Source organism: Cydia fagiglandana, chromosome 13, assembly GCF_963556715.1.
Source record: "Cydia fagiglandana chromosome 13, ilCydFagi1.1, whole genome shotgun sequence".
In the NCBI taxonomy this organism is placed as follows: domain Eukaryota; kingdom Metazoa; phylum Arthropoda; class Insecta; order Lepidoptera; family Tortricidae; genus Cydia; species Cydia fagiglandana.
The window spans coordinates 12,950,010-12,963,796 of NC_085944.1; the positions used below are offsets into that span (position 1 = coordinate 12,950,010).

Consider the following 13,787-nt stretch of genomic DNA (forward strand, 5'->3'; position numbering starts at 1 on the left):
TGCACTCACGTTTTGTACATTGATGTTGACTTTAAGTCTACAAGAACAGTCTAACGCAGAAAGAGGCTTTTTCAGCCTCTTCAGATGAGAAAACGGGATGAGACGCTGTGTAGAGCACCGAGCGCGGGACCTAGCTTTGAGCATCGACGTATAATATCTAAGGATGTACCTTACGGGTACTAAAAATGGTACTAGTTCAACGGTGTCGCTCACGAATTCGAGCCAATCGTGCAGTCTAACGCAACTAGTTGCGGCCAATCGCGCGCGTGATGGTAACTGATCAACCAATCGCGTTGTAGCGGGGTCACACCGCTGTACTGGCCCTATTCATGCTCCATTCTCATTGCCCGTAAGGCCAGATATACATACGTCAATGGCTTTGAGCAGCTACAATTTCGTCAAACTCGCAATTTTCAATTACACAAGTTACACAATTAATATAACCAAAGGTACTGTCAATTTTTATCTCAAATTATAACAGAGGATGATAATTATGCCTATAATAAAAATTATCACTGCAGTGCAATATGTACATTATATTAGAAACGATTTTACAATATGTCTATTTTCAGCAGCGTCGACAGGGTTAAACAGGGCATCATATGATAAATTCTAGGCAAACAATATAAAGTAGCTCAGAAAAAGACAGATGTAAATAGGAATTATAATTATTTACTTATGTCAATCAGACAATCACAATTTTCACATCAGACAAGTTTATGAAGGATTCTAAACTTAGAGGCTCAGTACGCAAGGTTTATTTTTAAGTGTTAGTGAAATTAGTATATGTAACGGGTATTACTATGGGTTGAAGTGTTGTTGGTGTCATATTGGTTTGTGCTGTGGAGGGGCAATCATTGTCCATTATGGTGGAAAAGAAAGGAGCCAGGAAAAACTCAATGGCTGTGGCTATAGAACGTAAAGTATTTTTACTGTTTTCAATTAAGTAGTACGCAATATAGGGTTAAGTATTGTTTAATTCCAGAGTGTTTCATAAAGCACCGTCTTGTAAATATACTTCTGATAGACGCGTTGCAATATTGGTCTAGCAGTTTTATTCAATATATGATGCAAAATGCGGGACCCGGGTCCGCGTATGTCCTTAAACCACGTCCAAGACCACCGGTGGACGGGCAGCAGCGTTCCTCAAATTCGGTGTACTCGACTGCGATCGCCAACCCGCCTGCCAAGCGTGGCGATTATGGCATTTACCCCCCAAAAAAGGGGGAGGCCTATGTTTAGCAGTGGACGTCTTATGGCTGAGATGATGATGATGATGATGCAATTTTGTCCTAAATAAGATTACAATTTAGTAGCTTTAATAAGTTATTGAAGTGATTTTCAAAAATATTAAATCTACATACCACGTGATTTAAGTGATACGTACATAAAAAAGCTCCTCGAAGTCAGAGTTTAGTAATTACTGTAATTAGTGTAATTACGATGTCGAAAACGATTTCGTTTAGCATCTATGTATTTGTAACTCTTCCTTCTTGGACATTTGTGAGCACTGTCGGCCTGATTCTAATTTTAATAGACGTCAATAATTAGATCTCGATACGATACGGACCGGACCTGTCAATGTCAAAAGTGGCGTTTCTTAGAACAAAAACGTTGACTTTATTTTTGTGTCAAGCAGAAACGTCTGCGAATCTGCGAACGATGTTAATTGGATGGTGTTTAGCAAAAATGTGTCAACCCACATAAATTTTTCAAATGTCAACTGTAAGCGTAAATTATTTGAGTTCACATCTTATTGCGAAATGAATGTGGGTTGACACATTATTTCGTATCAGCATCTAATTAAGCTTAGAAATAAATTAAAAGTGGAAAAATGTACTATGTATGTAATGTGGGTGGGAGTGGGACTTGAACCCACGACTCTAGACAGTATATTTTTCCACTTTTAATTTTATTTCTAAGCTATGTTTTGACATTTATTAAAATTTGCATTAGGCCGTGTATTCTTAGATGTACTTCAATGAAACTACAAAAATACTTACATCCTTACAGGCCATGGTTTCGGCGTTCGTCACATCCAGATGAGCGTAATGTGCGTTTGCATGACGGCTCTCTTTATCGCGCGGAGCAGTATGGGAGTGGCGGTTCTAGCCATGACTGATACAAGTCGTAAAAACGACTCTAACGTTAAGGTAATAAAGTCTAATTTCCAGAAAAATTAAGAAGTTAAGTTAACTTTTCTATCATACTGATGAAATCACCATAATTACCCCGGCCCGGGCCCGGACCGTTGTAGCGTGAGCCATCCTTAAAACATTGTCTTTGTGGAATGATGATAATAATGGATAAAAACAATCCTATTTCCTATCCCGGGTCTCAAACTATCTCCATAGGTACCAAATCTCATCTAAATGAGTTCAGCGGTTTAAGCGACAAGAAGTGATAGACAGATAGACAGAATTAATTTCGCATTTATAATATAAAATAAATATAGTAGGTATGTCTGTGTCATAATAAATAAAACCAATGTATACGTCGCTGTCAGCTCCGCAATTGCCCCGCGGGATCGTCTCTGAGTATTTTCGTAATGAAAATGTCTAGTATACTGCGGTACTGCGAGGCGATTCCATATATTGGCAGGAAATTCAATTTACCATATTTATATTGGGTAAAAGCACCAGTAGTCAGCCTTATAACGAAATTTCTATGTTCAAGATCGTATAATTTGTGCACTTATGGACCAATAGGTATTATCAATATTCTTTCTTTTCAATAATTTAATAAAGTTAAATTTTTGTAAAGAATAAATCTGAATTGAATTCAACTTTTGGAAATATTTAATTAAATATAATAAAAGGGCATTTTTGCCAGTAATCAGCCCCCTGTATACCAATACACAGCCTTTAGGTACCCAGTGCCCAGCCATCCTATTCTAATGGCTGATTAGTGGGATCGAATACAGTGAGCTTATTGCCCAGTGGTCAGCCACAGGCTGACTACTGGGTGTTTAATGTATTTCAAGCAAATAAATTCATAATAACGTAATTTTTTCAAGGGGCTTGATTTAACGACTTACACTTCATTTTAAAATAATAACAAATCCTAAATCCTATGGTCAGCCTCCCCCGGCTGACTTCTGGGTTTACGACCTTTTTAAAATTACTGCTTCTAACCCAGTAGTCAGCCAGGGGAGGCTGACTATTGGATTTTGTACAAAAAAGTAGTTTCCAATAGTCAGCCGCCATAAAAATGTTACTTCCACATGGATTAATATTAATCTTTTACGTTTTTCAGATAGTTTAGGTATTAATTAGAAGAAGCAGTCCATATTCTTTTAAAAATAAATCACAATTCGGCTGCTATCATCTTATCAAAATCCCATGTGACATTCCAAAAAAAATGGCGCATATATCTCTTAACCCTTCATGTCAGAAGACACCACCACTTTGAAATTTTTTTGTGGATCATAGTAGAGTATTCGTTTAAAAATTAAGGTATTTTTCAATGAATAGCTTATCAATCTATAATATTACCTAGTTTTCACATGAAAATTAGAAAAACTTTATTATTTACAGCCAAAAATAGGCAAGAAAGGCTGACTACTGGTGCATGGCTGAGCACTGGTGCCTTTATCCTTTAACATGGGACTGGGCGGGACACGTAGGCCGTAGCCGGATGACTTGCGGACTAAAATAACAACCAATAAAACCCGGCGTCACGGCAAATCGCGACGGCGTTGGCGAGATGACCTTGACGCCTAACCTTGATAAAAACTGGTAGGAGACAGGTGAAGACCGGGATACGTGGAAAAAGGAGGAGGGAGGCCTTTGCCCAGCAGTCACAGGACACTCTACTCTCATAATAAATAAAATAAATAAGTAAAATAACATCATTCACTCTCCTTCATATGGCACCGAATATGTACGAACGGGACACAACAACATTTACAGTGTAAACGGTATATTTGGAATTAACTCCCTCTTGATTAGAAATGTCACTACGAACGTTTCAATTATTTACTTGTAAAATTTATGGAAATCCCAAGTTTGACTGCTATATATAATGCTTGACATGGCTGAAACGCAAAAACAGTATGTTAAATAACATTTTTTATCTCTAATAGAACAAATATTGTGTAGATATATTATCGAGCAAACGAACTGACTAGACAATATTAAATAAACAAAACTATTCGTTTACCTAGTACTTACTGGGTTGATTTGGTTGGCATAAATGAAGAAATGGCCAAGTTACGAAAGCGATTACAATTTTAACGCAATTTGACATTGTTTTACTTCACTATTGAACACTGAACTGATCTTTACCGACTGAGCTGCACTTTTTAGGGCTAGGCTAGCGCTCATTTATGGATGACGTTCATAGTATTTTAGAGGAAGAACGGACCACAGAAGATATCTTCCAACGCTACCCATCCCAGTTATACCCTGGGCCTGAGGGCCTGAACACCGTGATACCTAACTTGGTTGCTTGGCTTGGCAACCTCAAGGCTGATTAATAAGACCTTATTTATATTTACAGATATACGAGTGGGACAAGGAGACCCAGGGTCTTATCCTCTCCTCTTTCTTCTGGGGATACATCGTAATGCAAATTCCAAGTGGGCTGCTCTCCAAACATTTCGGAGGCAAGCCTATACTACTATCAGCTATGATTGCCAACGCCGCCATTAACTTATTGATACCAACACTCGCGGAGCTGGTGAGTTAAAATTTTGGTACTTTTGATAACATATTTAAAAGTTAGTGGCATCTGTTTATTTCAAATGGTAGTTAGAGATCGTTTACGAGCGTTGGATTTGAGCAAAAATTTTCTTAAATGAGGCAGTACAGGTACCGCTTCTGGTCTCTGTCTTCAAGAAGTACAGTCCTGTACTAAAAATGTTATCAAAATGTATCAGAAATCTGTCCACAAAAATACGGTATTTCTAATGCACGTGTATCTACTTTTGTAGGGTGGCTGGCGTCTAATGTGTGCATCTAGGGTCCTCATGGGTCTGTCTCAGGCCTGCTTGTTCCCCGCATCGCATACACTTATAGGACGATGGCTGCCCGCTCACGAACGAACTTCGTATACTGCTATTGTTTATGGAGGTGACTACTTTTTTTAATAAAAGAAAGCTAACAAATATTTTCCTTTTTTATTATTCGTTTGAGCATTCCAGATACATTATTTTTGAGACATCGGAATCAAACAATTAAACATTGAAGAATATTCGAATAATTATTTTAATTTTAAATTTGAATGACTTAAAATTTTGAGAAGTATCTAGCTGGAAAACCGTCACTTGGGTTAACGTTCTAAAGTATTTTTCTCCAAGAGAAACATTATAAAATATAAATATGTATACTTGTATGGCTTAGCGCAATCCTTAATTTGCTAATCATAATTTCAGGATCAATGATTGGCACGATAGTGGGCATGCCTGTGTCTGGTATTCTAGCAGAGACAGCTATCGGTTGGAAGCTCATATTTTATTCTATATCGGGGCTTGTTTTTGTTTCTGCCGCGATATTTTATCTCGCAGCGGCGAGCTCTCCAGGCGAGCACAAACTGATGAGAGATGAAGAAAGAAAATACATAGAGAAAGGATTGAATGCAGGAGGATCTAAGGTAAGAAAACTTAGAGGGTTGCAACGTTTAGACATAACCCGAGAACGATAGTTTTAAGAGGGAAGTGTAGCTGTGTCAATAACATGTTAAAAAATCATGGAAATTGGAAAATACATATTTAGAAGTGGAAAAACGTTTTCTCTTTTTGTATGGACGAGTACGTGCTATACTTCTCTCCTAAAGAATCGTTTATTTATTTAAATCTCAACATCATGTTGTTCTATGGACTTGTGTGTTCTTCCACATTATCTGTATTTGATTCTAGTTTGTTCCATCTACAGGAAATGCGAACCCCATGGCGTGATATATTCCGAACCAAAGTGTTCTGGGTACTAGTCGTCACACATATAGGTAGTGCCGTCAGTTTTGTACTGTTCTTCGTGGACTTACCCACGTACCTGGAGCGAGGACTGCAGATATCTTTAAAAACTGTAAGTAGGATAGACAATATACATAGGTATAACTTTTTTTATCATAAAATTAATACGAGTAAGGGTCCATCTTAACCACATAGTCATAAACTGAGATTAAACGAGATAGAAAAAAAACTATAAATATGAATTAAGTAACTATTACATTTCAGAGTGCATCTCTGTCTGCTCTTCCATACATTGGAATGTGGATCGGCTCAGTGGCGTCATCTACAGTTTGTGAACAAATATACAACAGAAAAATTCTCTCTGTCGGAGTTTGCAGAAAGATATTCAATTCTATATGTAAGTAGATCCAAATAAATGAAAGCCGTTATTATAACACTGGAAGAGAGAATTGCATTCGCGTTATTGCAGAGTGTTAGTTTCTAACGCCATTTGACACATAGATTAGAAAACAGACAAGTTTTTTCCAAGATCCTTAGCTTATGGGAGTTGTTTCAAAGTTTATTGCAACAGACATTAGAAACTTTTATAGCGCCTTATAGAACTTCATTTAATTCAAAGGTATCACAAGCACCATTTCTTGATTGTCCTATTTATTAAAAAAAAATCTATATATTTCATCCAAAACCCAATATTTTATTCCTATCATGTAAAAACTATACTAATTTGAAAATGATTGTCATTAAATTAATTAAAATGCCTTATCCTAATGGCTATCAGGCTCGTCCGCTCCCCATGTGCCCACAAATCATGAACATTTTAATTTTTACAAAAGCGTCCGCCTGTCTTTAACTTAACAAATCTTATCAAAAATCTTGGTAAATATCTGAGAATACACGACATGTGAAGTAAGGAACAATAGAGATTAAAGAGGAAGAACTGAATTATAACTTTGTATTTTTGGTTTAAATACAAAACATGTTTAATATAAAATGCACGGGAAAAAAGACTAATACTTGAAATGGAGACAAAACAAATACATAGATCGAGGATCTGGTCAAGAGTCCAGGAAAATTTGGCATGGAAGCAGCGTACCTGTCTATACACCGAAATGCCTAAGATTTTATGATGATATTGATGATAATGATGATATTGATGATATTGATGATAATGATGATAATGATGATAATGATGATAATGATGATATTGATGATAATGATGATAATGATGATAATGATGATGATTTTTTCATTTCCTTTTAGCGTTTTTCGGCATGTCAGCGTCACTCATCGTGCTATCCTTTCTGGGTCCAGAGAATAAGAATACGGCCGTTGTTGTCCTCATCATCGCATTAACTTTATACGGTTTCAATGCTGCCGGGTTTATGGTAAGAGGAAATTAATATCTTTATTATTTTTTGCAAAATTTGCAAGGTGAGCAATGTGAAGCCTGGATAAAACTGGGTCAAATTGGCTTCTAAAATATATTCCTTATTTAAATTTAACGATAATAAGCTAGGTTGCGTTCGAGAGTTGTTATTAGCGCATTGGTACAGTCATCAGCAATAGTATCTTACACAACGAGGGCCGCAAAAATATATGACGCGCTCTTATTGCGCTCCAAATAAGAACGTGTCACATATTTTTGCGGCCCTTGTTGTGTAAGATACTATTGCTGATGACTGTACAATCTATAAAATAATACAGTCCGTCAACGAAGCTGTCTAGACAGGGCAATCGTGCGGGGTGTGAGATGCGAGGGGTGGGTCGTGCGCACGAGTTGAAAGAAATGAATACTTATTTTTTATGTTTTTTTTTAAGTTAAGTTTTCCGTGAATGATTTTACATTGTATACAAAATCTACATATTTGGGTTCGTCTTTGACTCGTGACGTCTTTTGTTTTAATTTTGAACTAATTAACACAAAATTTATGGCCAGAAAACCAGTTTTTTTTTACTTAAAATTGTTCAACTTTGATGCCAAATATCTCGAAGACAATAAACTTTGAAATAAAATGGAATACTATATTGCTTAAAGCAGTTGCTGTTAATATGATATGCTAATTAAAAAAAAAAACATTAGAAAATTAAGGGATTCAGATCGAAGGTCATTGGCGTGGGGGAGCCCCTTAACTAATAACACCATTAATTAGGAGACTCCATTTCCCTCTGTGTTTGCCACCGCTCCTCTGGACGTTATTAATAATCAAAGACTGGGTACATATTTGGCAAGAATACCTTAAAAAAATCTATTACGGTTTCATTACATAACCGCTACTAAGATAAGGCTGAAAGGTACAAGGCTGAGGTTTTATTCGTATTTTGATTGATCACGTACAAAATGACATAGATGGGAGATGGGGGTAATTTCATACATCATCCGACACTCCATCAAAGTGACGTAACAAGATAGACGAGTTTCCGAGAAACAAAAGAATGCCCAATACGCGCTTCCATTCAATAAGTTAAAGACCCAAAGGGCCCATTTTCTCGAACGGTATTACACTAAAGCCTTGTTCGGACTAGGCTAGTATTTTAGTCTAGTGGCGAGTAATTTAGTAGCTAAACTATTCGCTACTGCCTAAAAATCACTAATGAACTCGACTAAATCGACAGGTTCGGACTTGTTTAGCCGGCGGCCGAGTGAGCACGGACGCGTGGTGGGGGGTGCTACTCGCTACTAAACTACTAAAAAAAATAGAATAAAATGGATTGACTCGACTAAATTACTTACTAATCCACTCGACTAATTTTTTGGTGTTCAGACACGTTTAGCTACTAAATTACTCGCCACTAGACTAAAATACTAGCCTAGTCCGAACAAGGCTTAACGGCCCGATTCGTACTTTAGCATACGTCAAATATTACGGCTAGATACTATATGGATTATTTATTTATTTATTTATTTAGAAATTTAATTCAGGCAACAAGGCCCATATTATACATGTCAGTGTCAAATGTGACGTTTCTTCAAACAAAAACGTCACTTTTGCCACTGACATTATATCTAATCCATATCGTATCTAGCCGTAATATTTCACGTATCTTAAAGTTCGAATCGGGCAGTAATATTGTTAGTCCACCAGCTGTCAAATCGTATGGGTTTCCATGATATTACACTAATAATACATATTAGTCTAATACCGTTCGATAAATGGGTCCGATCTCGCTATTTAGAGAGAGGAAATTAGAAGAAATGATAAATGGAATCAAACACACGTTAAAATACTCAGTATGACGCAATCAAAATAAATAATAGCTATTCTAATATTTTTTTTATGTTTATACGATATTATTCGGTACGTTATGTTTACTTTTCTGCAGTGCTATAGAATCTATTGAGCATTACTCTAAAAATTTACGCTTTTCTTATATTTATTTGGAATGATGGTAACAGAATAGAAAAAAAACTTTGGACATTTTTTGATAGGATCGAAATATCTCGTTATTCTGATGTGAAATATTATAAAAATAATATTATTAAGAAAAGTGATTATTTTTTTTAATTGCTACAGTATTAATATATATCCATTTCATCTATGATGATACTCTTGGGAAACGTGAGACCCTCAACATCTATAGATAATCGAATACAAAAGAATCCAATTGCTATCTAGAACATTAAACAGAACCAATTAAGGAAGTGTTTTGTTTTTCAGATGAGTCATCTGGACATATCCCCAAACTTCGCCGGCGTGTTGCTGTCTCTGACCAACTTCGCAGCTAACTCTGGCAGCATTCTAACACCCATAATTACTGCTCTCATACTAAACAATGATCCGGTTAGTATAACACCCCTATAATGGCACAGGGACCAGTAATGGGGTATTAAAGAAGAGTCGTGTAAAATAAGTATTTATCATCAGTTTCTAGGGTTCCGTACCTATTTATTACTAAGATTACTAAGACTCTGCTGTCCGTCCGTCCGTCCGTCCGTCTGTCACCAGGCTGTATCTCACGAACCGTGATGGCTAGACAGTTGAAATTTTCACAGATGATGTATTTCTGTTGCCGCTATAAAAACAAATACTAAAAACAGAATAAAATAAAGATTTAAGTTGGGCTCCCATACAACAAACATGATTTTTGTCCGAAGTAAAGCAACGTCGGGCGGGGTCAGTACTTGGATGGGTGACCGTTTTTTTTTGCCTTTTTTTGCATTATGGTACGGAACCCTTCGTGCGCGAGTCCGACTCGCACTTGCCCGGTTTTTAAATACTTGTAGTGGTAACATTTTACCAAAAACAAGAGCCATAGAGCTACTTAAGTTTGATGTTCCATTGATTTTTCTTTGTTTTAATATTAATGTCGCTATACATCCCATGACTGGAGCAAAAAAACATAGATTTGATTTATTCATAAAATTGAATCCAATTGCAGTATGTTGCATTAAATACATTGAAAACATAATGGACGAATAAAACATTTAACTTTTAACGCATAATGTTGTAGACATTTTTAATTATATGTGTCAGAAAATTTACAAAATACTTACTCCAAATTTTTCTCTTAAGTGTTCCATGACTGGTGCCGTTAACTTATTCCTCAATCATCTTGAAAGATACTTGTTACCACGCAAAGTTGCTACTGCTATTAAATGCAACATGCGGGCAAGTTTAGGATCTTAGCTTGAGCACGTGGCACCCACATCACTCACTAACTTCTAACTAAGCCAACATCAACAACACTTTGACTGACAAACGACCCTTAGTATATATGTTTACTAAATCCCCAGCCCCTGTCGTTAAAGCATGTATACAGGGCGTCCAAAGGCAGGGGAATTGTTACGGGCGAATTTTTTGATGTTGCACTAGCACACATTGGTTTTCTCAATTAAAACTAGACATCAGCAACAAATTATCAATGAGTAGACGATGTTGTTGTCATAAGTATAAAACTTTTCTCAACAGACTGACGTGAGTCGATGGCGCATAGTGTTTCTGGCGACTGCTGCTCTGTGTACCATCACTAACACTGTGTACGTTATATTCGGAAGCAGTGAAAGGCAACCTTGGGATAGTCCTGACTTCAATAAAACGACAGATCCTGGTAAGCAAAATCAACCTTCGGCACATTTTTTCTACCCAATTTTGTTGGTTTTGTCCGCTCCGTCATACTCATAATCATAACCATATCATTACATTTCGAAGTTGCTTTTGTGGGTGAAAAGATTAGCAAATCAATAATGATTTAATTACTGTGACTAAGACACAAACAAACGATAGTATAATCGATATATTATTTACATATGATAATGACTCAGTTCAAATTGCTTTTGCAGAAGAAATGAAACCAGCATTGGCGAGAACTGACACGGATGAAAAGGAATGAAGATGGTTTGACAAGACATGTGAAGAGACACAGCAAATACTCTTAAATTTTTCTTACGCATATCTAAAGTCAGACCTATAAAAGTCTGCAGCGATTTTGATTGCCCACGCAGTGCAAATAAATGTTATTTATACGTCATAATTTGATATAAGTTTGACGTTTAAAATAAAACTTACACTGCGTGAGCTATCAAAATCGCTGCAGACTTTTCTTGGTCTAACGCTAGACAACTTCAAGTTTCCAATAAATTTTTCTACTCTTAGCTGACCCTCTTTTAACCCTACCTCTTTACTCGTAAAATGTGTTCACTCACTTTTGTTGCTCGATATGTGTGTCCCTTTTGAGAAAACTCATATACTCAGTGTAAATATATAAATCTGTATCTGTATTGTACATTATATATCTAATTATTTTATGTTCTGCTGGTGTAATAACATAAAACACAATGCTTTGTGAATATTTGGATCTAGTCTTTGTATTTCGTGCAACATAGCAAACGAATTTTGGAATAAATAAAAGCGTAGAGGTATAAATATTTTTTATGACACATATCCTAAAATAATAAGAAAATATTTATCAAATAATAATATCAAAATAATGTAACAAGAATTCTGTATTTGTGCAAAAGATCCCTTGATATATCGATATGTATGAAGGGATCTTGCTAACATAATACGTATAAAATAGAATGTCAGAGGGAGCCAACATTAAACACAAAATATTGTACACATTTGCTTTTAAATATTAGACCATGTGCTGCCATCGATACGATATATTTCTAAATGGAAAAATTGAGAAACTCAATATCCTGCTTAAGGTTTATCGATACATTATCATGGAACAATTTGTAAATATTTAATAATGTGAAGTGAGTGGGTATCGAAATTTGATGGATATGGATCCTGGGGAAATATGAGGAATCGCTTTTAAGGCATTTTCGTTTATCGAAGTATTACATTTAAAATATACTTGTATTATTTTCACAATACGGGTATAGCCTGCTAAGCCCCGAGTTTCTTTAAAAAGAACAAATTAAAATCGAATTTTGAACTACAATAGAATAATAGAAGGTTCCAAATTCAAAACTGCAAATATGACTCCAATCTAAGGAGGATAGCATAATTAGTTGAGTCGGTATGTCCTTTAAATAATTTTTAAGAAAAAAAAACCGACTTCCGTGGGGGGGGGGGATGAAAGATTATTGTAGATGGTACACTATGTAGAAAAGGAGGTAAAAACCACCCACTTTTTTACTAGCATTTCGCTTCTGTATAATGGCTCCTCTACAGGATGGGCCAACGCCGGCCACTCCAAGGGACGCAGCCATGCACTATCACTTGCTCCCTCTAACGCATAAATGCGTCCCTTGGAGTGGCCGGCGTTGGCCCATCGTGAAGAGGAGCCATGAGGGTCGTAGTTCTAGCCTAACCTAACCCACTCCTCAGATAGCAGTTCGGTTCTGTCAATCAAACCCACTTTTCAAGTAGCATTTCGTTTCTGTAAGGTTCGCAGTTCTAACCTAACCTAATCCTTGTTCGGTTCTGTGAGGATCGCAGTTCAAACCTAACCTAACCCACTTAATGGCGCATGCCGTGCGGTGTACGGGGGTTTAAGCGGGAGGGGCTAGTAAGATTGGCATCATCGTACTTTATACCTACATTAATTTTATGGTAGGTAATCCCCAGGTCCGGGTCCGAACCGGATCCGGGTCCGAACCGAATCCGGGTATGAGTCCGAGTCCGGGTCCCAGTCCAAGTCAAAATCGAAATTCGTAATCAACAAACGTGTACCATGCGTCATTGAAGAGTTCTGTTCTGGTCATCATCAGCAGTTCCACTTCATCAAATGCGACAGTTTTTAATGTAAATGCTTGATTTTATGATGAAAATATTAAAAAATCTATACGTATGCCTTTAATATTTGAGGACTCGATTCCTTCTGGATCCCATCATCAGAACTCGAGCTTGACAAAAATGTGGCTTAAAAACTTAACTTGCTTAACGAACATAACGAAAAGGAAAAATCGCCAAACGTGAACTATGCGTCGTTTAAGAGTTCTGTTCTGATCATCATCAGCAGTTCCACTTCATCAAATGCAACAGTTTTTAATGAAAATGCTTGATTTTCTGATGTAAATACAAAAATCTCTATACGCATGCCTTTAAGATTTGAGGAGTTCCCTTGATTCCTCATGGATCCCATCATCAGAACTCGAGCTTGACAAAAATGTGGCTTAAAAATTTTACTTGCTTAACAAACATAACGAAGAGGACAAATCGCCAACCGTGAACTATGCGTCGTTGAAGAGTTCCGTTCTGATCATCATCAGCAGTTCCACTTCATCAAATGTCACTTTTTTGGATGTATATGCTTGATTCGTTGATAAAAAACCAAAAATCACTATGTGTATGCCTTTAAGATTTGAGGAGTTCTCTCGATTCCTCATGGATCCCATCATCTGAACTGAATTTTGACAAAAACGGGACCAATCTGTATGCATATACATTCAATCAAAAAAAGAATTTTCAAAATCGGTCCAGTAATGACG

General features: G+C 36.7%; 1 protein-coding gene across 1 annotated transcript; it reads left to right on the forward strand.

Annotated features, from left to right (window-relative positions):
- The first annotated feature begins 803 nt into the window (after window positions 1-803).
- Window positions 804-11,306, forward strand: LOC134670300 (putative inorganic phosphate cotransporter). Its single transcript, XM_063528045.1, has 11 exons — window positions 804-918; window positions 2,014-2,153; window positions 4,501-4,680; window positions 4,934-5,072; window positions 5,375-5,592; window positions 5,874-6,023; window positions 6,176-6,308; window positions 7,172-7,296; window positions 9,568-9,690; window positions 10,819-10,957; window positions 11,190-11,306. The coding sequence occupies exons 1-11, from the start codon at window positions 867-869 to the stop codon at window positions 11,237-11,239; spliced, it is 1,449 nt and encodes a 482-aa protein (XP_063384115.1). The 5' UTR covers window positions 804-866; the 3' UTR covers window positions 11,240-11,306.
- The last annotated feature ends 2,481 nt before the right edge of the window (window positions 11,307-13,787 follow it).